The sequence below is a fragment of the Lepidochelys kempii genome, chromosome 3, assembly GCF_965140285.1.
Source record: "Lepidochelys kempii isolate rLepKem1 chromosome 3, rLepKem1.hap1, whole genome shotgun sequence".
NCBI classification, from domain to species: Eukaryota; Metazoa; Chordata; order Testudines; family Cheloniidae; genus Lepidochelys; species Lepidochelys kempii.
Window position 1 is genome coordinate 206,618,160 of NC_136382.1, and position 23,991 is coordinate 206,642,150.

General features: G+C 39.6%; 1 protein-coding gene across 11 annotated transcripts in view; it reads right to left on the minus strand.

The window, feature by feature from the left end:
* RALGAPA2 (Ral GTPase activating protein catalytic subunit alpha 2) overlaps positions 1-23,991 on the minus strand; it is a 306,764-nt gene that overhangs the window by 65,252 nt on the left and 217,521 nt on the right. The window contains exon 38 of one of the 11 annotated variants that reach the window (XM_078852369.1): positions 11,210-13,290. The exons of the other annotated variants lie outside the window; for them this stretch is intronic. Coding sequence (XP_078708495.1) covers positions 13,210-13,290 — 81 coding nt within the window. The 3' untranslated portion in view covers positions 11,210-13,209. Of the gene's footprint in view, positions 1-11,209; positions 13,291-23,991 lie in introns of those variants that run through there. 11 annotated transcript variants of the gene reach the window in all.

Genomic DNA, 23,991 nt, shown 5'->3' on the forward strand with positions numbered 1-23,991 from the left:
CTTTTTTAGTACTTTTGATCAACTGACAATGGTTTAAAAATCTGTTAAATCATGATTAGAGGAGAGCCAACATGCGAAGTATTAAAGTATATCTTTTTACTCCATTAAACTAACTATTCTTAATATAACAGTCTGAAGTTTCATAGATATCAATTGAACTTTCACCTGGGTAAGAGACAAATTGGGCTCAGACTCAGTTTTAAAGGAACAATGTTAAAAATAAATTTGAAATTTATATCTCACAACGCATGGCTTTGTAGGCCTAACTGGCTTAGCTGTTTTGATCTTCTAATTTTGCACTAATCATTCTTCATAACAATTCTGAGAAAAATACATTTTAAAGAGCTAAATCCTTGGACTTGGAGAACTCTTTCTCAACCAGACCTGGAGAGCAGATACTTTCACAAAATCAAATGACATGCCTGTAAGCCAAAAGTATTTATTACTTCTGGGATGTGTAGTTGATTAGTTTCTCTATCTACCCTAGATCGAATGATTATTTCTTACAGTACAATACTTATTAACAACTTCGATTAACCCCTGTTTTGCCTTGATGAGTAAAACCTCATGTTCCATTCTATTTATTTATTTTGAGTAGGGGAAGTTAAAGGAAGATTATTTATCAGTAACTAGAATATTCTAACTATATTGCCGCAATAGCGTACAGTGCTTTCTGAGTCCCAGAACTATTACAAACTGTTTTTCATTAAGGGTCATGCACGCAGATCAACCCCTAGCCACAAATATTCTGACAGATGGGGTCAGAATTGTATATTTTGAGAGGAAAGGCAAGAATAGCTTGGGGGTGAAGGGTGACAGATTCTTCAACACTTCTCTTCCCATTCCCCCACAAGGATGCTCTAGCTGCTCCAGTGATGTGCTGCCAACATTTTATCAGGGGCTTCCACTCAAACCTTCCCCGTTACACTATGTTAAACCCTGTGCACTGTGGGCTGACATGCCTTCAGAGAGCAGGGATGAGGGAACTAGGGAATCTATTAGTGTGTACTTCCATTGAAATGAAAATGCATTCCCATAATTATAACTTTGGAGGGAGATGAGGGGCCAGGAAGCCTCATGAGAAGGAGAACGGATACTGCTGGGAGATACTAATACCTTAGAAAGAGGCTTGAGTCAGTTAGAATTGGGGCAGTCATGGTGCTGGAAGGAGACTCATGATGGAATAAAGGCAGATAACTGGTGCTCCCTCTAAACAATTCGCACACAGCCTCTGAAAATTTGAAAGACAGGCTCCTGTGCTTCACTCTTGAAAGGAATCATAAGCATCAAAGTTTTGACCCAACCTCTATACCAAGGAATCAAGATTCCTCCCTTATCCTGGATGCAGTCCAATCCCTATTAACATAAGAATTACCATACTGGGTCAGAACAATGGATTATCTAGCCCAGTATCTTTCCAACAGTGGCCAATGCCAGGTGCTTCAGAGAGAATGAACAGAACAGGCAGTCATCGAGTGATCCGTCCTGTGTCGTTCACGCCGAGCTTCTGGCAAACGGAGGCTAAGGACACTTAGCATGTGGTGGCATTCCTGACCATCTTGGCTAATATCCATTGACGGACCTATGCTCTATGAACTTATCTAGTTCTTTTTTGAACCCTGTTATAGTTTTGGCCTTCACAACATCCCTTGGCAATGAGTTATAAATCCTTAGTTCTTGTATTATGTGAAGGAGTGAATAACATTTCCTTATTCATTTTCTCCACACCAAGCAAGATTTTATAGACACTATCATATTCCCTCTTAGTTGTCTCTTTTCCAAGTTGAAAAGTTTAAATCTTATTAATATCGCCTCATACAGAAGCTGTTCTATATCCCAAATTATTTTTGTTGTCCTTCTTTGTACCTTTTCTAATTCTAATATATCATTTTTGAGATGGGAAGACCAGATCTGCATGCAGTATTCAAGATGTGGGCATATCATGGATTTATATAGAGGCATTATGATATTTTCTGTCTTCTTATTGATCCCTTTCCTAATGGTTTCTAACATTGTTAGCTTTTTTTGGGCTGCTGCTGCACACTGAGTGGATGTTTTCAGAACTATCCACAATGACTTCAAGATCTCTTGAGTGGTAAAAGCTAATTTAGACCCCATCATGTATAGTTGGGATTATGTTTTCCAACGTGCATTACTTTGCATTTATCAACATTGAATTTCATCTGCCATTTTGTTGCCCTGTCACCCAGTTTTGTGAGATCCCTTTATAACTTTTTGTAGTCTGGTTTGGAGTTAACTATCTTGAGTTATTCCACCTCACTGTTTTCCCCCTTTCCCAGATCATTATGAATATGTTAAACAGAACAGGTCCTGGTATAGACCCCAGGGGTACTCCACTATTTAGCTCTCTCCATTCTGAAAATTGACCATTTATTCCTACCCTTTGTTTCCTATCTTTTAACCAGTTACTGATCAATGAGAGGACCTTCCCTCTTATCCCATGACTGCTTACTTTGCTTAAGAGCCTTTGGTGAGGGACCTTGTCAAAGGCTTCCTTAAAATCTAATTACACTACATCCACTGGGTCACCCTTGTCCACATACTTATTGACCCCATCAAAGAATTTTAGTAGATTGGTGAGGCAAGATTTCTCTTTACAAAAGCCACGTTGACTCTTCTCTGACAACTTGTGTTCATCTATGTGTCGGATAATTCTGCTCTTTACTATAGTTTCAACCAATTTCAACTGGGTACTGAAGTTAGAATTACTGTCCTGGTAATTGTCGGGATTGACTCTGGAGCCTTTTAAAAAAAATTGGCGTCACATTAGCGATCCTTCAGTCCTATGGTACAGAAACTGATTTAAATGCTAGGGTTACATACCAGAGTTAGTAGTTCTGCACACCTGCCACCAAAATGCATTCCAATCTCCCTGACCTAGGGAAAAAAGACATACCCGAACCCACCCAGCTGTCCTAATTTTGGATGCTGAAAAGTAATTTGACAGGGTTGAGTGGGATTTTGTCCTAAATATATATATTTGGATTTTTGAAAAAAATGTCAAAGTAAGGTAAATAAAATAACACCATGCTACAGCCACACTACCTCAGTATAAACGAATTATCTGCAGATCACAAACCCAAAGTAGGACACCAGGAAAGCATGACCTTTCTCTACTCTACTAGCCTCTTTAGCCCTGAAACCACTAGTGACAGCAATTTGATATATGGATTTGACATATCAATTTCATAATATGAAGTCTTCCTGAATGCAGGAGTTATTACAAAAATGTCAGTGGTTTGAAATCCTGTCTTGATAATTACAGAAATGATAAAGGCTATATCTGACTGTAGAGTTATCGTAGGGTCCAAATTCAACTGGCTCTAATTCTGAAATCCTGTCACTCTTGAAATTTTGTCCTCTCTATATCGGTAAGAAACAACAGTTTACTTGGATTAAAACAAAATATAAACTACTCATCCACTCCTAAGAAATCAGGTACTCAAAGTTATTGAACTATCGGTTAAAACATATGTACAGAGAAATAAAATATGAGAAAGAAATGTTTTCCTAAAAGCTAACAAATCTCCCTTGCTGTAAATTAAGACCATTATTTCTTGTGCTATCTTCAGTGGGCATGGAGAACAATTGATAACCATCCTTGAGTTAATCCTGCCTTCCAAAGTGCTTGTAATCCCTCAGAGCTTGGTGTCATCTGCAAATTTTATAAGCATACTCCCCCCACTCCATTATCCATGTCATTAATGAAGCTATTGACTAGCAGTGAACCCAGAATTGACCCCTGTGAGACCCTAATAGATATGCCCTTCCAGTTTGACAGCAGACCCTTGATAACTACTCTTTGAATATAGTATTTCAACAAATTGTGCACCCACCTTATAGTAATTGCATCTAGACCATATTTCCCTACTTTGCTTATGAGAATGTCACATGGGACTGTGTCAAAAGCCTTACTGACATCAGGGTATATCACCTCTTCTGCTTCTCCCCTATCTACTAGGCCAGTAACCTGTCAAAGAATGAAATCAGGCTGGTTTGGAATGATTTGTTATTGATAAATCCATTCTGGCTATTCCTTATAACCCTATTATCCTTCAGGTGCTTACAAATTGATTGTTTATAATTTGTTTCCATACAGGTATCCAAGTTAGGCTGACTGGTCTATAATTTCCTGGGCACTCTTTGTTCCCCTTTTAAAAGATAAGTACTATGTTTGCCCTTCTCTCGTCTTGAAAATAACTGCTTCAGCTAATTCCTTAAGTACTCTAGAATGAATTTCATCAGGCCCTGCTAACTCGAATATATCTAACTTATCTAAATATCCCTTAGCCTGTTCTTTCCCTATTTGGCTTGCATTCCTTCCCCCTTGTTAATATTAATTGCACTGAGTATCTGGTCACCATTAATTGTTGTAGTAAAGACTGAAGCAAAAGTGACATTTAAACATCTCACTTTTCTTGATGTCATCAGTTCTTAGCTCTCCTTCCCTGATAAGTAGAGGACATAAACTTCCCTTCATCTTTCTCTTGCTCCTAAATGTATTTAAAGAACCTCTTCTTATTGCCTTTTATGTCCCTTGCAAGGTGTACCTCATTTTGTGACTTCACCTTTTTGTTTTTGTCCCTATATGCTTGTGTTATGGTTTTGCACTCTTCTACAGCAATCTGTCCATGTTTCCACTTTTTTTTTTAGGATTCCTTTTTGATTTTCAGGTTATTAAAGAGTTCCTGATTGACCTCTTATTACTCTTCCTATCTTTCCTTTGAATCAGGATAGTCTGCAGTAGTGCCTTTAATACTGTCTCCTTGAGAAAATGCCAACTCTCCTGAACTCCCTTTTCCCTTAGATTTTATTCCCCTGGGATCTTGCCTACCAGTTTTCTGAGTTGTTAAAGTATTGTATGCTTTTTTGAACTCCATTGTCCTTTCTCTGCTGCTTTCATTCCTTCCTTTCCTTAGAATCACAAAATCTATCATTTCATGATCACTTTCACGCAAATTGCCTTCCACAGATTCTCTACTAATTCCTCCCTGTTGATCAGGATCAAGTCTAAAATGACTGTCTCCCTGTATACATCCTCCACTTTCTGGGACAAAATGTTGACCCAATACATTCCCAGGATTTACTGGAAATTTTGTGTTTTGCCACACTTCTTTTCCAAGCGATGTCTGGGTAGTAAACGTGCCCCATAACTACCAGGTCTTGTATGCTGGACATTTCTGTTATTTGGTCTAGAAATTCCTCATCTACCTTCTCTTCCTGATTTGGCCCCTCATATGGTGTCATCCATATTTTTACCTCAAGACTCTCAGTTGGTCTGCCTCCCACCTCATTCTGGATCTCAGAAAAAGTGTATATATTCCTGATATATAATGCAACAATTCCTCCCTTTTACCCTGCCTGTCTTTCCTGAACAAGCGAAACAAACATTTCAGTCATGACACTTATCCCATCAAGTCTCTGTGATGCCAATTAAGTCATTATAGGCCTGTCAGCCTGACTGTGATCCCGGGCAAGAAAACGGAGCAGCTGATATGGGACTCGATTAAGAATTAAAGGAGGGTAATATAATTAATGCAAATCAACACAGTTTTATGGAAAATAGATCCCATCAAATTAACTTGATATCTTTTTTTGATGAGATTACAAGTTTGGTTGATAAAGGTAACAGTGTATGACATAATAGACTACAACGTGTTTTGGTTGGTACCACATGACATTTTGATTAAAAAAACAGAATGATAGAAGATTAACACGGCACACATTAAGCTGATGAAAAACTGGCTAACTGATAGATCTCAACATGTAATTGCAAATGGGGAATAGTCACTGAGTGGGTATGTTTCCAGGAGGGTCTTGCAGGGATCATTCTTGGCCCTACAGTATCTAACATTTTTATCAATGACCTGGAAGAAAATTTAAAATCAACCAGATGATAAAGTTTGCAGATGACACAAAGATTGGGGAGTGGTAAACAATGAAGAGGACAGGTCACTAATTGAGAGTGACCTGGATCATAGAATCATAGAATATCAGGGTTGGAAGGGACCTCAGGAGGTCATCTAGTCCAACCCCCTGCTCAAAGCAGGACCAATCCCCAATTTTTGCCCGATCCCTAAATAGCCCCCTCAAGGATTGAACTCATAACCCTGGGTTTAGCAGGCCAATGCTCAAACCACTGAGCTATCCCTCCCCCCCCATCATGTAGTAAACTGGATGCTAGTAAACAACAGGCTTTTTAATACAGCTAAATTAAGTGTGTACATCTAGGAACAAAGAATTTAGGCCATACTTACAGGATGGGGGACTCTATCCTAGGAAGCAGTGACTGTGAAAAAGATTTGAGGGTTGTGGTGGATAATCAGCTGAACATGAGCTTCCAGTGCAACACTGTGGCCAAAAGAGCTATTGCTATCCTTGGACATATAAACAGGGGAATATTGAGCAAGAGTAGAGAGGTTATTTTACCTCTATATTTGGCACTGGTTTGACTGCTGTTGGAATACTGCGTCCAATGTTCCCTCTAATTTTTAACAGGCCGTGTGCGCAAAAAATTTCTTCTGTGCTGCCACCGAAGCAAAAAAAAAAAAAGCCACCGCCAAAGCCAGAGTGCGTGTGGTATTTCGCCGTGTGCACGGAATTTAAGATCTGTGTTCGTGCGCACATGCTCACAGCTTAGAGGGAACAGTGACTGTGTCCACTTCTGGTGCCATAATTTCAGAAGGATGTTGATAAATTATACAGGGATCAGAGAAGAGCCACAAGAATGATTAAAGGATTAGAAAACATGCCTTAAAGAGCTTAATCTATTTAATTTAACAAAGAGACTGTTAAGGGGAGACCCGATTACAGTGTACAAATGGGGGAACAAATATTTAATAGTAGGCTCTTCAGTCTAGCAGAAAAAGTATACCGCAATCCAACTGCTGGAAATTGAAGCTAGACACATTCAGATTCGAAATGTGGCATAATATTTTAATGGTTAGAATAATTAACCACTGTAACAATTCACCAAGGGTCATGGTGAACTCTCCAACATTGACAATTTTAAAATCAATACTGTATGTTTTTCTAAAAGATACACTCTAGGAATTATTTTGAGGAAGCTCTATGGCCTGCTATACAGGAAATCAGATTAGATGATCACAGTAGTCCCTTCTGGCCTTGGAATCTATGAAAATTATAGCAAACTATGGAAAACTGCAAAAACAATTAAAATAATCTTTATCATAATGCCAAATGTGCAGTCAGAGATGGTGATAACATTGGCTAATGGTTTGCACTGACAACTGGAGAGACAAGGATGTATTATGTCCCCACTTGTTGTTTACATTGGTCACTGACTATGTCCCGAGGAAAGTAATTGCAGAAGACAACGAGTAATTTTATGGACAAAGTATAAAGTCCAATTGGATAACCTTGTTTTGCTGATGATATTGTCTTGCCTAGTTCAACACATCGCTAAAAGGAACAAAACCCCCAGCTTTTGACACATACAGAAAAATAAGTTGGTTTGTTCATCCACAAGGGGAAGATAAGCTGTATGGCTATCAATGTCCCAAAGGTTTCAGAGTAACAGCCGTGTTAGTCTGTATTCGCAAAAAGAAAAGGAGTACTTGTGGCACCTTAGAGACTAACCAATTTATTTGAGCATAAGCTTTCGTGAGCTACAGCTCACTTCATCGGATGCATACCGTGGAGTGAGCTGTAGCTCACGAAAGCTTATGCTCAAATAAATTGGTTAGTCTCTAAGGTGCCACAAGTACTCCTTTTCTTAATGTCCCAAAGCTAACCATTAGAAAGGACAAAGAAACACTAGAAGAAGTACATCGTTTTACCTATCCACGGAGTGAGTTGTGCAATGATGGTGACACCATGCTATTTGCTAAGCAACAAATATGAAAAGCAGCAAACAACAGACATAAACTTGAGAAGATCTGGGAAAGTGGCATGATAAAAATTCATATTTTTGAATGCCTAACACTGGCATCATGTCTGTTCTCCTTTATAGAGCAGAGTTACGGAAACCTATAATAGAAATTGATAAGAAGATCAACTCATTCCAAAATAAATGCCTGTGGAAGATCTTCAGAGTCTATTGGAAAGAGTTTCTTGCAACATCAGAAATTCTAATTTGATGCTTTAGATTTGTTTGCCTCTAATATAACATGACAATGAACTTATTTGGGACACAATTTCAGGATGCCACCAACACAACTTCCATGGCGAGTGATACTATGGACAGCACATGGAAAGAGAAAAAGAGGGCAATCTAGAAACATTACACAGAACAACAGAAAAAGAAGCCAAATCCATCAACATGACATTAAGAAGCTGGAACAAACCAGCACAAGACCAAAATAAATGGTGGAAGCTGAGGGATGCCCTGTGCACCTGAGAACATGGGAGGACAAAGAAAGAGAAAAGGTAGAGAAGTAAAAGCATTATTATTATTTATATTAAAATAGCATCCCAAAGCCTCAATCAGGATCGGAATCTCATTGTGCTGGGTTCAAACAGAAATACAGAGTAAAACGACAGGCCCTATCCTGGAGCTTACATTTTAAATAACTAGGCAGATGAAAAACAAGGGGAAAAAATAAGGGTTTATCTGCCATATCTTGACTTTCATTGCATTCCTTTCAGAAAACACTAAAGACACGCATACTGAAACATGTTTTGACTGCAATTATCCATATATCCTTCTCACCAGCTGTGATGCTGTGTGATTGAAATATGACCATGTAGAACATTAATATTGCTACTGTTAGACAATTGCAACAAATCTTGTACAAAACATATTACGGAAAAAGTTATGATTTGCTAAATAAGATTATCCCATTTAAATCCATCTGAATTAATAAATTAATAAATGTATCTGAAGTTATGAATATTGGCTATATATCTGTACCCCAAATGTGTTTGTTCCTGGGGTAACATACACTAACTAAACTCTACATTGAAGCCAGACAGGTAGGTGTTCATGGCCTATTAAAGACATTTAACTCTCACAATGGGCCACAGAAGAAACTCTTTCCGCCCAGCAAGTCTACCTGTGGACACCTTATCACAGCCTACAGCTGCCACTTTGAATCAGCAAGCCATGTAAGACATGTGACCTGCTCATGTGACCCTGGACTCCATCTTATGCCAGTAACTTTCCACAGACAGGGGCTATGACCTGTGTTTGGACCTGGCAGAGGGTATAAAAGACCCTTGAAACAACTCCATGTTGCCTCTTTCCTGCTCCAATTCTCTGGATTGGGGATTTACAAATAAAAGGAGCACACAGGAACTGAGGACCTTCCAGTCTTTTGGAAGTTACCAGAGACTTTACAAGCCAGCAGTTCACCACTACAAACCTGATATAAGAACTTTGCAATGATTGTATGTATATGATTTATTAACCAATTTAACTCTCTTCTTCTTTCTTACAAATAAACCTTTAGATTTTAGTTATTAAAGGATTGGCAGCAGTGTGATTATTGGGTAAAATCTGAGTTATACACTGACCTGGCTATGTGGCTGATCGCTTGAGCTCCGCAAAACACTTTGTTTGATTAAATTGGTTTTCAGTAACCACTCATCATAAAGTCTAGTGTCTGGGTGCTGAAATAAGGACTGGAATGCCTAAGGAGACTGCATTTTTGACTTCTTGATATCCAAAGTGGTGAGACAGTTTGTTACTAACTTGGTATATCTCATGACAGAATAACCACCAGTTTGGGGTGAGTCTGCCCTATTTCTCAGCAGTTTGTCTGAAATCTGGTATTCTCATCTATGAACCACTGAAGCACGGTGACACTGGCATACACAGGAAAAAAGATCAGAAAGATTTAAAAAATGCTAAAACCTTTAGACATCAAAAACAGTAATAAAATTCATGTGAGAATTTTATTTGTAGCCCCATCTTACACAAATTTTAGTTAATCAAGTAGTCTTTATACAAGTTAAATCTCTCCAATTTGGATCAAGAATTATGAATACTTTGAATGTGACTTTTGGAATTTCATAATTAACACTACTGTAGGTTTTTTTTTAAAAATAAGGTGGAAATGCTGGCATGCATATCCTATTCAACAGCTTGAGAATACTAAGAGCTTTTACAAGGGAAAGAACACATTAAAAGTTCATTAATTAAACAGTGCTTGTGGAACAGATGGAATGGCTATCTGGACTCTAATTACTGTACGTTGGTACAGAGGTTTGCAGACCTTAACGAGGTTCAATAAAATGAATAATTACACATTAGTCACAATTACAGAAACCTGCAAGATGAGCTGAATTATCATGACAACAAGTCATAAAACATGGTAACACAAAGACCAAAAGGCACTCCAAAACCTAATAAAGAAAATGCTTTTGGATTCAAACAATACATTCTCACATCCAACTCCTTGGAAAAAATCATCAGGATTTAAAGTAACTGTTTACCATCTTTATACATGTTGTAGAATCAATTAGTTGTAGCAAAGTATCCAGGAAATGTAGCACCTAAAGGGTTAACCAAATGAAAGCCAACAGGGCAATGATCTGAAAAATAACTAGCTACAGAAATGAACAGAACAGGAATCTTTTTGTCACACATTAAATACATTATTGAAAATGAGACACTGAAGTTTCCTTTTATCTTTACAGGAAAATGGAGATGTAATATGTCAGGCACTGAGGCTGTTTAAACCAGTATGATTAGTAAATGCAGCTATCCAGAAAATTGGATTATTAAGATTACTTAAAATTTATGTTTTTTTCAGTAGCTCTAATTAGACCCTTACTTATATAGATATAATAAGTCCTTAACCTTATTTATTTCATAGCTGATTTTTGTTTCATGTAATACTGAGGAGACAGTTGTCATGAAGGATGAGAAAATATTTTATTCATTAAATACAGTAAAACCAATTTGATGAAGACCTTTGACTATGTTTTCACTTTAATAGAACATTTTTCTTAATGTTTTTATGAATCAAGCACATATTTCATCAGCATAAATTGTCACTGTTCCCCATTTAGAAGACCAGTTATGATGATGTAATTAAAGGTGGCTGCATTAAGTACAGAGAAAATGCTTAGAAGAATGTACAACAATACAATCATCACAAATCAATTACAATCCTGTAAAATACTTTAGACACATTTGTACTTAACTGGTAAAAGTGACATTTTAAAACTAAAATTATAAAATTTAAAAGTAATCTATTTAAATCACTTTAACTGAAATTCTGTCAGACTCTCTATATTATTGTTTATTTTAAAGGCATTTACAACTTGGATGAAAAATCAACATGCACTGAGGTTAAACATAGCATGCAAAATTTTAATCCATTGAAAATTTAATTTAGCATAAAAATTTTCATATATTTATATGGTTATCAATATAAAATTCAACTTTAGGACATATATTTGCTGTGCCAGGACTCTGCATCCATGGAGTACTGTCCATATTCTAAATGGGAAGCACTCTCTATGTAAAGCTAAAGCAGCCATGCAAGTCCTGTCGCCTTCCTGGGGTGGAATCTGTGACTTATTGCCTAGCCCTTTTTGTCATATATGGCACTGGGTTCCAGGGAATGAAGTACAAGCAGGCAGTGGGTATGCTCAACAGGTGGAATTTTTCTCTGAGTGACAGCAAAGAACATGAACTTGGCCAATGAGAAGATAGGTTAGGGGGCCCTCTGGCAATTGGAGGTGAGGAAGGAGATCACCCTCACTGCAATTAAGGGAAGGTGAAAGGGGCCACAGTCACAACTCAGAGATACAGAAGACCTGCCCCTTATCAGAGGCAGAAACTCCCTCAGCCTGACATACCACCAGTCAGTATGAGAGTGATTCACATCATCCCCAACCCTCAAGTTAACATGTTGGTTTGTTTTCTTTAAATAAAAGGACAAGAACTTAGTTTCAGTCCCTTCCTCTCTCTGACATTGGAACTGCTTAGTGGGAAAGGTTTTACTAGAGCCCAGAATTTTTAGGCCAGTAGTAAAACTCAGTAGCTCCAGAAAAATGGAGAAGACGCTCATAGTGGGGAATGGAAATAAGTAGTAGGGCTACTCGTGGAGGGGCTGGGCTTATTTACAGTTCGAGTTCTTAGCATTCCAAGCAGTTTCAGTGCTGTGCCCTGGGCACTGGGTGAGTCTGGCTTCTGTACCTATCTGCTTTGGAAGATGTTCTGGTGCACAGATTGCTTATGTACTCCAGAAATCAACATTCTATATAATGAAGACTAAATAGGGTCCTAAAATATGTAGCAATGAGTCAGAGGTGAAAGTAACCCAGATAACTTACCGGTACGGGGGTCTGGCTCTAGGCCCCCAGAAGGGGCGGGGCCTTGGGTGGAAGGGGCGGGGCTGTGGGGTCAGCCTCCCCCAGCTAGCCCATCCGCGCTGCCTGGCCTGTGCCTCCCAGGGCTCCGGTGGCGATTTAAAAGGGCTTGGGGCTCCGGCTGCTGCAAATCACAGGGGCCCCGGGGCAAGCTGCCCCTTTTACACACACACCCTCATGTCAGCGGTAGTGGGGGAGGAAGGGGCAGCGACATTCAAGCGCTGCTGCAGCAGCGCTTTAATGTCAGCTGCGTGTGTGCCTGTACCGGGAGCCACTTCTTACCGGTACACTGTACCGGCCCGCTTACACCCCTGCAATGAGCCAAAATGTGAACCTCCAAAAATAAGAGGAGAAAAAGAAAGGAATCTCAAGGTCACATGTATAGTTTTCTACAACCTCAGTTTCATAATTCAGCATTTTTGATGTCAGTACTTTGCAGTACGAGCTATGACTATGTTTGCATGGTGGAGTCATGACTTTTGATTTAAAATGGAGAGACATACTACCTAATCCAGCTAAGATGTGCATGAGTGACTGATCCATTTTGCTTCATGAAGTTAGCGATTTGCAAGCTAAGGTCTGGACTACACTACAGACCTATATTGGTATAACTACGTTGCTCAGCGGTGAGAAAAATCCACATAGCTACCGCCTCTTGGGAAGGTGGATTAACTATGCCGACGGGAGAGCTCTCTCCAGTTGGCAAAAAGTATCTTCATTAAAGCACTACAGAGGCGCAGCTGAATCAGTGCAGCTGTGCCGATGCGGCATTTTAAACATAGACCTGCCCTAAGAATCGTTATAAGATCATCTCCCTAGTAACTGTTACTGCTTAGGTGTACAACCTACCAGATTTATAACAGCCCATAACTTTCCAGAAGATACCATTATGGATTCTGAGGAAAATTATATTTTTTCAAATAAACAAGTAAAATAATATTTACCTACCAGGTCTTCAGAAGGAGCCATCATAGTGTATCGGGGAAACTGAAAAAGGTTTTCCAAGTTAGTAATTATACGAAAACATTACTTATCCATTGGAATCTTATTTATGTTTAGATTTAAGTAATCATAAAAAAGGACCACTGAAACAAGAGCTCTAGCCACTCTGACAGTCATCTTGCAACAGTGTAACACACCCACAAGCATTAAAAAATAAACATTTACACAGAAATTAACTCAAGTCAGCAGGCAGGAAATCAGTTGCAGAAAAGTACCTTTCCATCAGCCCTCATTACTACGGTCTCCAAGACCATAGCTTCAACCTTCTACAGAAGCCCTATCAGATAAATAAGCTGAAAGTTGCCTTTTTCAAGAGCTTATAGAGAAAAATGTCATGATGTGCTTAAGAGCGGAGACAAAAAAACCATAATGACGTGTAGTATAAAAGCCCAAAATAATTACCGTATATCCTCATTCATTAGCCTGTTCGTTTATAAGTCAACCCCCCCCAAGATGGATAGGTAAAAATAGTAAAAACTGTATGCCCTTTCATAAGCTGACCCTATATTTCAGGGGTTGGCAGACTTTGGCTCCTGGCCTGTCAGGGTAAGCCACTGGCGGGTCGGGACATTTTGTTTCCCTGGAGCGTTCACAGTGCCTGCAGATGCTCCAAATAAACAAAACGTCCCGACCCGCCAGCGGCTTACCCTGACAGGCCGGAAGCCAAAGTTTGCCAACCCCTGCTATATTTTAAAAGCTGGCGTCACAAGAAACACTCAAAAGTTTTGCTAGAATTATGTAATCTAACGAAAAACCTGTTGTTGTTATAATAATAACTGAACAAACATGTATTCACCTTCAAAATTACAGTCAATATTTAAAATCAGTAAATGGATATTTAAAACAAGTAATTTAGAACAATATGAGACTTTAAAAAGTCTTAAAATCCTTCAAAGTCTGAATCAGTTTCTGATTCACCAAACAGTTCATTAAACTCCGCTTCAGTCACAGCTGCACCTGCAATGTCATTGTAGATGTCGGCAGTGTCATCTTCACACTCAGATTCCTTCTCATCAGCTTCTTTTGTGTCATCATCAAATATGGCATCATCTTCTGACCCGTCGAGTGCATTGCTGATACCACATTTCCTAAATGATTTTTCTATCACTTCCGAGAGAATGGACACCCACATGTCCTTGATCCACTGGGAAACTAGATTGATTTCGGGCTTCATAAGATTCCCACCTTTTGTCAACTTCGCCATAACTGAGCACATCCATTCAGACCACATTTTGCGTAGCCTGTCTTTAAAGGGTTTGTTCAGGCAGACATCAAGCGGTTGTAGAACTGAAGTTAAGCCTCCAGGTATTACAGTCAAAGTAGTTTTCATATTTTTGGCCACATTTTTCACCTCATCCGTCTTGTGTGCCCTGAACATGTCCCAAATGAGTATAGCAAGTTTCTTGAAAAGTGTTCCTGGTCTCTTATTCCACACTTTTTCCACCCATTCAATATTTCCACTTTCATCCATCCATTCCTTTTCGTGTGCATGCATGATGACACCAGCAAGAAATTTCATGTTTTTAGGCAAGGTTTTTCTTTTAAAAATAACAGGAGGGAGCTTTGATCCATTTGCCAAACGCGATAAAACCACCGTAAAATGGATTTTTTCATGGCCAGTGGTTTTAATTAAAACTGTTTTTTCACCAACACCGGTTACTGTTCTGTTGTTGAGGAGATCGAATGTCTTCGGTGTTTTGTCCATATTTCCTATTTGTGACTGTTCAAATGCATATTCCTTTCGATATTTTATAATAAAACTTTGGAAAGACTGGATTTTTTCTTCCAGATCTCTCGGCAGTTTTTGCGCTTTGTTCGCTGAGGAAGACAGAGACTATGACGGTTCATGAAGCGAGTACACCAACCTACTGATGCGACAAACATTGATGGCTTTACTGACTTGAATTTGTCATCTTTCGACATTTGCAGAGCATGCAGACGAATTCCAGTTCTAGTAACAATGTACCCATTTTGTCGACATTCAACAACCCAATTATTGAGATCTTTCTCCAGCTCAGGAAATGAAACGCACCTCGTTGGACATTTTTTCTTGCTTCTTGGCCGGTCTTTTAGTGTTATTTTATTTTTTCACCATTCTCTTACTTGCGTCTCATTGATACAGAATTCACGAGCAGTGGCACAATTATTGTTTGCTTCGGCATATCCAACAACTTTAAGTCTGAACGCTGTGTGATAAGCAGACCTTTTTCTTTTGATTTCACTGTTGTTCATTTTAAATACTAGTATGAAAATAGATTATTATTGTAATTATAGATTTTGTAGGATTTTATATAGGAATGTCACCTGCTTTATCACTGTCAAATTATTATTGTTCTTTGTTTATTTCAAAGCAGCCCTGTAGATTGGCGTGTCTGTGGGGATAACAGGCTATTTCAATTTTATTAGAGATTCTATTGATTATGCACATTATATTTTCATATTGGCTCGAGATTTATGAGGTCCATTGGTAGAAATGCATGAAGAGATCAAATTACACAGTAGCGGACTGACACCAGTGCTATAGTACTATCGTTCATTGTATTTTTCTGATTGGCTTGTAAGGCAGAGCATTTTGTGAAATGCATGGGTCAAATGTCATGAAGATCTGCAGCACTGCTCTTTTAGTATTCCTTTCAAGCCAATCTAGTCCACTAAACAAAGCCTTTGCAACTTTAAAAGGCTGCAGTATTGACATCAATAAATGGGTCAGCAAACTTTGGCTCCCGGCCTGTCAGGGCCTGTTAGGTTCACTCCCTCTGGGGCACCTAGCATTGGCCACTGTCGGTAGACAGGATACTGGGCTGGATGGACCTTTGGTCTGAGCCAGTATGGCCATTATCCTTCAGAGGAAGGTGCAAGAACCTAGCAGTCGGCAGAGTTTGGGGCAGATTATCCTGAAAAGATCTCATTCAACTCCTTAATACTTAGAGATAGGCTTTAACCCTGAAGCATGGCATTTTATTTCTCTTCCAAACTGTTAGCATTAATGATAAGAACTCTGTATATTCTTGAATCTTGCTAAACTCTTGGCCTCAAGGATATCCTGTGACAATGAGTTCCACAGTCCAATGATAAGATGTGTGAAAAAGTATTTTCTTTTAGTCTCATTGACTGTCCCTTTGTTCTTATGTAATAGGGAGAACAGGAACTCCTGATCTATCTTCCCTATTCTATTTCTTATTTTATATACTTATCTCATGCCCTCTCTTCTTTGACTTGTCTCTAAAGTAAGCAATCCTAATCTCTCTTCTTGAGTTTTTTCATGCCCAATACCATTCTTGTACCCACACACTCATTTTCCAATCTCTTTGTTTTATTGTTTTTACTCTGAATCTCTTTGATTTGTGCAATTTAAATTGTCCACGTTACATTGTAAAAATTTGGTTACATCCTCTTAAATATAAATTAAATTAAGTACTCAAAGTAATTTAATGTAGTTAAAATACAGAAGTGATCACTGTATGTTCTGCAGATTGTGATTATATTGGATGGTTTGAGAATACTATAAGCAACATCAGTAGCTCCCTCTAGTTGGAAAATTTGTTTTTGTCCCCCCCCCCACTAAGAAGAACACGGTATTCTGGGGAGATAAATAGATGTTTCAACCTTCCCATTATAAATTGGTGGCCTCTGAATACTATGACATTCAAATATGATAGTTGCACACCCAGTAGTTATATTAATATATTGACTGGTTCTCTTCCTTCTGAAGTACAATTTAAAATGTTCTGTGTTTGTACAGGGTGACTGATTAGCTTTCTGAAACAGAACTATTGGGAAAATTAGAAACCTCAGATTTAGAATAGAAAAATGTCTGGTTTAACTTGTTAGAAAATGAAGCTGGAATTTTTCTATTATTCTTAGTTTTAAAAAAAGACAAGAACTTGCATTAATAAATATAAGGTTTCATATATTGATCCAGAAGCCACCTACTTACATTTCCAAAGCTTTGAAACTAAAGAAGAAGCTTTTTAGCCTGAGGGGTTAAAAGTGTGGGTGTGGAAGTGGGCTTTTGTTTGAAAAATTAGCAATGCTATGAGTCATTGTGCATTAGTGGCAGAATAGTTTTGCATCTTGTATGAATCCAGACACCATATGCCATGCGAGGACCTATTACTTTATTCGGTGCCATTGCTGACAGGCAGACACGTGGGTATCCCCAGTGGAAAGGCTGTCTCCTCTCCGTGGTGTGTACAGGAACCCAGTGATCTGAACACATCAGACATTGTAACTAGCAGCAGGAACAGCTGGTAAGCAAGCAAGAAGCAACGGCAATACAGACCTAGAATGTTAATGAGACTGCATGAGCTCACAGCACAAACCTCAAAAGAGAAAATATCAATTTGAATTTTGTCAGTTTCTGCATCTCAAAATGTGTAAATTTTAATTCATTTTTGAGATCTTAAGGCTGAATCCTGTGATCTTTATTTAGGCAAACTCCCACTAAAGTATGGGAATTTACCTGAGTAAGGTCTGGGTAAAATCTGAGTAAGGGCTTTTGGATTTTGCCATTTAATTTTATTATTTTTAAAACAGTGATCTTTATTTCAGGCCAATAACATAGTAAATGGCCAACTTGGCAATCTTTAGTCAGGCAAAACTTGTGGTAAAGCCAATGAATGTTTTGTCTTAGAAGGGATTACAGAGGAGCTGCACAACAAATTCCCTAAGGATTGCTTTGGAAATATCAGAGTAAAGTCCTTACTTTGTGCTAGTGCGGGGTTTAAAAAAAAAAGCCACAACTGTTTAGAGCTATCAATTCAGTGTTAGTCCAAACATAGGCAACGATGGTTAATTTTCTTTTATGTCATAACTTTAAAATATATTTTACCTGGGAGTATCTGAGTTAGAGGTTCTTTGTTTTTCCTGATAACCCAGGTGTAGGGAGCTGTATTCAGCTCTTTCTTGGAGAGAAAAGAGCCCTACACTCAAGGGAGGAAGTGACTATCAACCATTTTGTTTTAAAAATCTGTTTATGATGGAACCTAATTCTCTGTTTGCTAATCGGCAAACCTGATATTGTAAACACACTTCTGGTGTTTCACCATAGTTTCAAACACAGATCTAATACTAAGAACTATGTGTAGTGAGGGCTCATAATATAAATATTTCATTATTTTAAGAAAATAAATTGCAGTACATTTACTATGTAGTATGAAATTAATGTTAAAAATAAAACTATATTTCTCTTGAAGAGTGCCCAATTTTGCTACTGTAATTTACACAGAGTAGCATTGTGCTCTGTGAGTAACACTACTGAAATCAGTGTAATTACTCACCGAAGAAATCACTACTCAACAAACAGCGAGTGGCTCTGAATGAGCAATGGACATTTCAAAATTCAGGATTACTGTTCAGTATTTCTATAGCTCTTTACAGACTGGATCCTGGCCTCAGAGTCATGAAGACTATAAAGCTACCTTAAATGCAACTGAGGATATTCTCGTGGTGGGCCTTACACAATCCCCCTTTGCAGGCTATGGCTGGGATAGGGGATAGGTCACCTTTGAGCTCTGACAATCCCATGTTATAATTACCCCAGGAGTGCTATTACCAGCAAGTAAAAATTAGAGTACAGTGAAGTTCCCTTTACTCGGTTATTGGTTAAACCAATCTCAAGCAACCCAAGGAGAAAAAAGGTGGTGTACTGTCACTTATGTGCAACTCAATCTGATCCAAGGACTAGGACCTGCGTGTTCAAAGAACTATACACATAACAACTAACAAAATCCTGCAAAGTGAATGGTGCTGTATAAATAAAATCGTTACAGGTGGGAAAAAAAGTCAGGAAGGGAAAGTGATCTGTATAAAACAACAGCGTTTTCCATGACAGAGCTAGGATTAGAATTCATAATTCCAAAATCCAAACCCTGTGCTCACTTCTGTAGACTATATTGCTTCTAAAATCACAATGGACCTTCCAGTCCTCAGTGTGAATGATAGAGGTTTTACTGTATATTTAGGCCAAAAGTTTTAATTTAGTGGAATTACTCCACATGTATACCAGTTTCACAGAATGACTTGGTATCTCACACAGTTACTTTATTATTGGTTTTTAAAATTATTTACCCTAGGACATTATTTAACCACAGATTCTGTTTTATGAACTGTGTTACTAAACCAATATAACAAATAACCACATTTTTAAAATTGCTTTTATTTACTGGAGAGACTACGGTTTTTGCACGTATGGTGATCATCATCAAGAGAGGAGGCAGTCAGAGCAATTGAAACTTCTACCAGTGGATTGGAACTATATCAGTGACATCACTGTTAAGAGTCACATCACTAATAACTACATCAAAAACATGGAGATGCAGAAAATAAGCACTCTCATACTGAGACTATGGCCTATACCAATAAAGGGACCGGGCTCAGTTGTCTGGCAAAGCTCACATCACCTAAATGGGGTGAAGGGTAATGAAGTTCAAAGTCAGGGTGGAAAGATTAACTAGATTGTTTTCGGCTAATTCTAAGGCAGGGGTGGGTAAACTACAGCCCATGGGCTGGATCCGGCAGGTCAGCTGTTTTAATCTGGCCCTTGAGTTCCTGCTCGGAGTGAGGTCTGTGGCTTGCCTTGCTCCGGCGCTCCAGCCGGAGAGCAGGGTCGGGGGCTGCTCCACGCAGCTCCTGGAAGCAGCGGCATGGCCCTCCTCTGGCTCCTATGCATAGGGGCGGACAGAGGGCTCCGCTGTGCTCGCTGCTCCCACCCCAAGTGCCGCCCCCGCAGCTCCCATTGGCCGGGAACCGTGACCAACAGGAGCTGTGCGGGCGGTGCCTGTGGATGGGATAGTGTGCAGAGCTGCATGGCTGGTGCCATGCCTCTTGCTAGGAGCTGTATGGGGGCATGCTGCTGCTTCTGGGAGCTGCAGGGGTGGCACCTGCAGGTGGGGCAGCACGCAGAACCGCTGCTTCCAGGAGTCACTTGAGGTATGCACAGCCCAGAGCCTGCACCCCTGAGCCTCCCCCCGTGCCTCAACCCTCTGCCCCAGCCCTGATCCCCCTCCTACTCTCCAAACCCCTCGGTCCCAGCCCGGAGCACCTTCCTACATCCCAAACTCCTCATCCCCAGCCCTACCCCAGAGCCTGCACCCTCAGCCGGAGCCCTCACCACTGCCGTACTACATCCCCCTGCCCCATCCCAGAGCCCCGCTCCCGCACCCTGAACTCCTCATTTCTGGCCCCACCCCGGAGCCTGCACCCCCAACCAGAGCCCTCACCCCCTTCTGCACCCCCAAGCCCAATTTTGTGAGCATTCATGGCCCGCCATACAATTTCTATTCCCAGATGTGGGCCAACAAGTCCCCCCAACCCCGTGTTATAAGGCATATGAAAACTGGGGGGAGGGGGACAACAACAAAGGCCTCTGTGCCAATAACCTTCTTCAGGGTGGTACACTCACAGTGCAAGCTGGATATATATAACCTGCAAGTCTTTATTCGGTAACCCTGACTATAGTGTCAGCAATGATTTTAAGGACTCAAATGGAGTCTTGAAATCAATGAAGAGGAGCAATGCTCCTGTTATGATGAGAGATTTCAAATTAAAACAAGAATGAATTGGCAGGAGGACTACACAATTCACTACCAGAGACAATCCCTCCTATCACAAGGCTAAGAGATGTTGAAAGTGTGAACTATAATTGTTGTACCTGTTCTATGAATAAAGAGGACTTTGCCTTCTGGGGCTATTGCTCTGGTTCTCAATTCTGTTCTTAATCCTCTTTAACACTGTATACATGAGATACAGAAAGGTAGAAATGGCATCGGTTTTTTGGGATGTTGATCACCCTCAGAAGTGAAAAGGAATTTACATCCAAGATAATGTGAAGAGGGAAGATGAGCAGTCATTAGTACATGAGAGGAAGCAAAAATGTATCTGAAATGTAAAGGTTTAGATTTTTATGAATACTTCAGTGTGAATCTGTGGAAGCGAATATATATAGAACTATACAGTACCACTGGAATGCAATGTATTTCTCTCCAAGTCTAAGTAGTACACTATGAATAAGAGCTGAAGAGCTGCCTCTACAATCTCATGTAATGCCACCTAAACGCTTTGCCTCGCGTGACTTATTACAGGCTGGAACAGATTAGAGCTATTGATTGCTGCCTGGAGAAGGTTCTCACTGTGAGAACGGAAGGCAAACAGCAGAGACAGACAGCTAAAACTATTGATCTACTTCAGCAGGGAAACTGCACTTCAAAATGAAGGTCAGTACTCCTTTACACCACCTATTGGAGCAACTGTAGCGTTCATCAGGATACTTCAGAAATTGGTGTGACTGGACCACTACTCCGGTCTCAAACTCCAACCTGTCTTGTGATAGCTGGTTACAATAGCTGACAGAGAAGCTAAACATGGCAAGTTAAATCTGTTGCTTTCCTGTAGATAAGGTATCAGAGACTGACTATAGATACTCCTGAGAGTCAGAACTGATCATTTCAACAGAAAACTGTCAGGTGCCATGTCAAATAAATTGCCAAAGCTACAGCGATACATTCTTAAGAATTTCATACTAATTTCTAACATGATCTATATAACTTGAAGGTACAAGCTTCACTGGATTAAAAAAAAACAAACCTTTTCTGAAAAGATTCTTAGACTTCTTCCTTGATTTTCAAATCACCATTAGAATCAAATAGATCAGAATGGTATTCTTCTTACAGACCAACAAAGAAAGTAACACACATTTCAAAAAACTGCATCTGGCATACAAAAAATGTTTTAATCCACCAGATAATCTATGTACTTAGAAATATATTTTACACACAAATGTTTAAATCAAGCACAGTGACTATTTACTCTCTAAGGAAAACTATTAAAAATAAGGAGGTGTAATCAGAATTAATCATTGTACGAAAAATTAATATTAAGGGCTTGACCTAAACCAACAAAAGGAAATTTATTCAGAATTAAAGTTGAAAATCTGCTCTTAATCTACCCTATTCTGGACATCATATAAGGTAGATACTTCAATATCTTAGCACAATATGGTGAGCTGAAGACTCTGAACATCCTTGCTTTTGTGGTTCTATAGGTTAGACTTTTATACTTAAGCTAACGTAGCTACCTGTTTTAATATAGCTAAGTACATGTACAGTAGAACCTCAGAGTTACGAACACCTCAGGAATGGAGGTTGTTTGTAACTATGAAATGTTGAACAAAACATTATGGTTGTTCTTTCAAAAGATTACAACTGAACGTAGACTTAATACAGCTTTGAAACTTTACAATGCAGAAGAAAAATTCTGCTTTTAACTATCTCTAATTTAAATGAAACAAGCATAGTAACAGTTTTCTTACCTTGTCAAATCTTTCCTTTTGAAACCTTCCCTTTATTTTTTTTAGTAGTTTATGTTTAACACAGTACTCTACTGCATTTTCTTTTTTTTTATTTGGCCTCTCCTGCTGCCTGATTGCATACTTCTGGTTCCAAATGACGTGTGTGGTTGACCGGTCAGTTCGTAACTTTGATGTTCGTCACTCTGAGGTTCTATGTACTGTATTCACTATAGCACATAAATCTTTAAGAATTGCTCATGTGCCCAACTACTGTACTGGAAGTAAGGAAAGAAGGGGATTACAGTGGACAAGAAGCTGGATATGAGTCAACAGTGTGCCCTTGTTGACAAGAAGGCTAACAGCACATTGGGATGCATTAGTAGGAACACTGCCAGCAGATCAAGGGAAGTGATTATTCCCCTCTATTTGGCACTGGTGAGGCCACATCTGGAGTACTGTATCCAGTTTTGGGCCCCCCACTAAAAGAAGGATGTGGACAAATTGGAGCGAGCCCAGTGGAGGGCAACAAAAATGATTAGGATACTGGGGCATACAATTTACGAGGGGAGACTAAGGAAACTGGGCTTATTTAATCTGCAGAAGAGAAAAGTGAAGGGGGATTTGATAGCAGCCTTCAACTACCTGAAGGTGGGTTTCCAAAGAGGATGGAGCTAGGCTGTTCTCAGTGGCGGCAGATGACCACTTCAGAAAAACAGACTTTGACTCCCTCAGGGAACAGATAGGCAGGATCCCCTGGGAGAATAACATGAGGGGGAAAGGAGTCCAGGAGAGCTGGCTGTATTTTAAAGAATCCTTATTGAGGTTACAGGGACAAACCATCCCGATGCATAGAAAGAATAATAAATATGGCAGGCGACCAGCTTGGCTTAAGTGAAATCCTTCCTGATCTTAAACACAAAAAAAAAGCTTACAAGAAGTGGAAGATTGGACAAATGACCAGGGAAGAGTATAAAAATATTGCTCGGGCATGCAGGAGTGAAATCAGGAAGGCCAAATCACAACTGGAGTTGCAGCTAGCAAGAGATGTTAAGAGTAACAAGAAGGGTTTCTTCAGGTATGTTGGCAACAAGAAGAAAGTCAAGGAAAGTGTGGGCCCCTTACTGAATGAGGGAGGCAACCTAGTGACAGAGGATGTGGAAAAAGCTAATGTACTCAATGCTTTTTTTGCCTCTGTCTTCATGAACAAGGTCAGCTCCCAGACTACTGCACTGGGCAGCACAGCATGGGGAGGAGGTGACCAGCCCTCTGTGGAGAAAGAAGTGGTTCGGGACTACTTAGAAGCTGGACGAGCACAAGTCCATGGGGCCGGATGCGCTGCATCCGAGAGTGCTAAAGGAGTTGGCGGATGTGATTGTAGAGCCATTGGCCATTATCTTTGA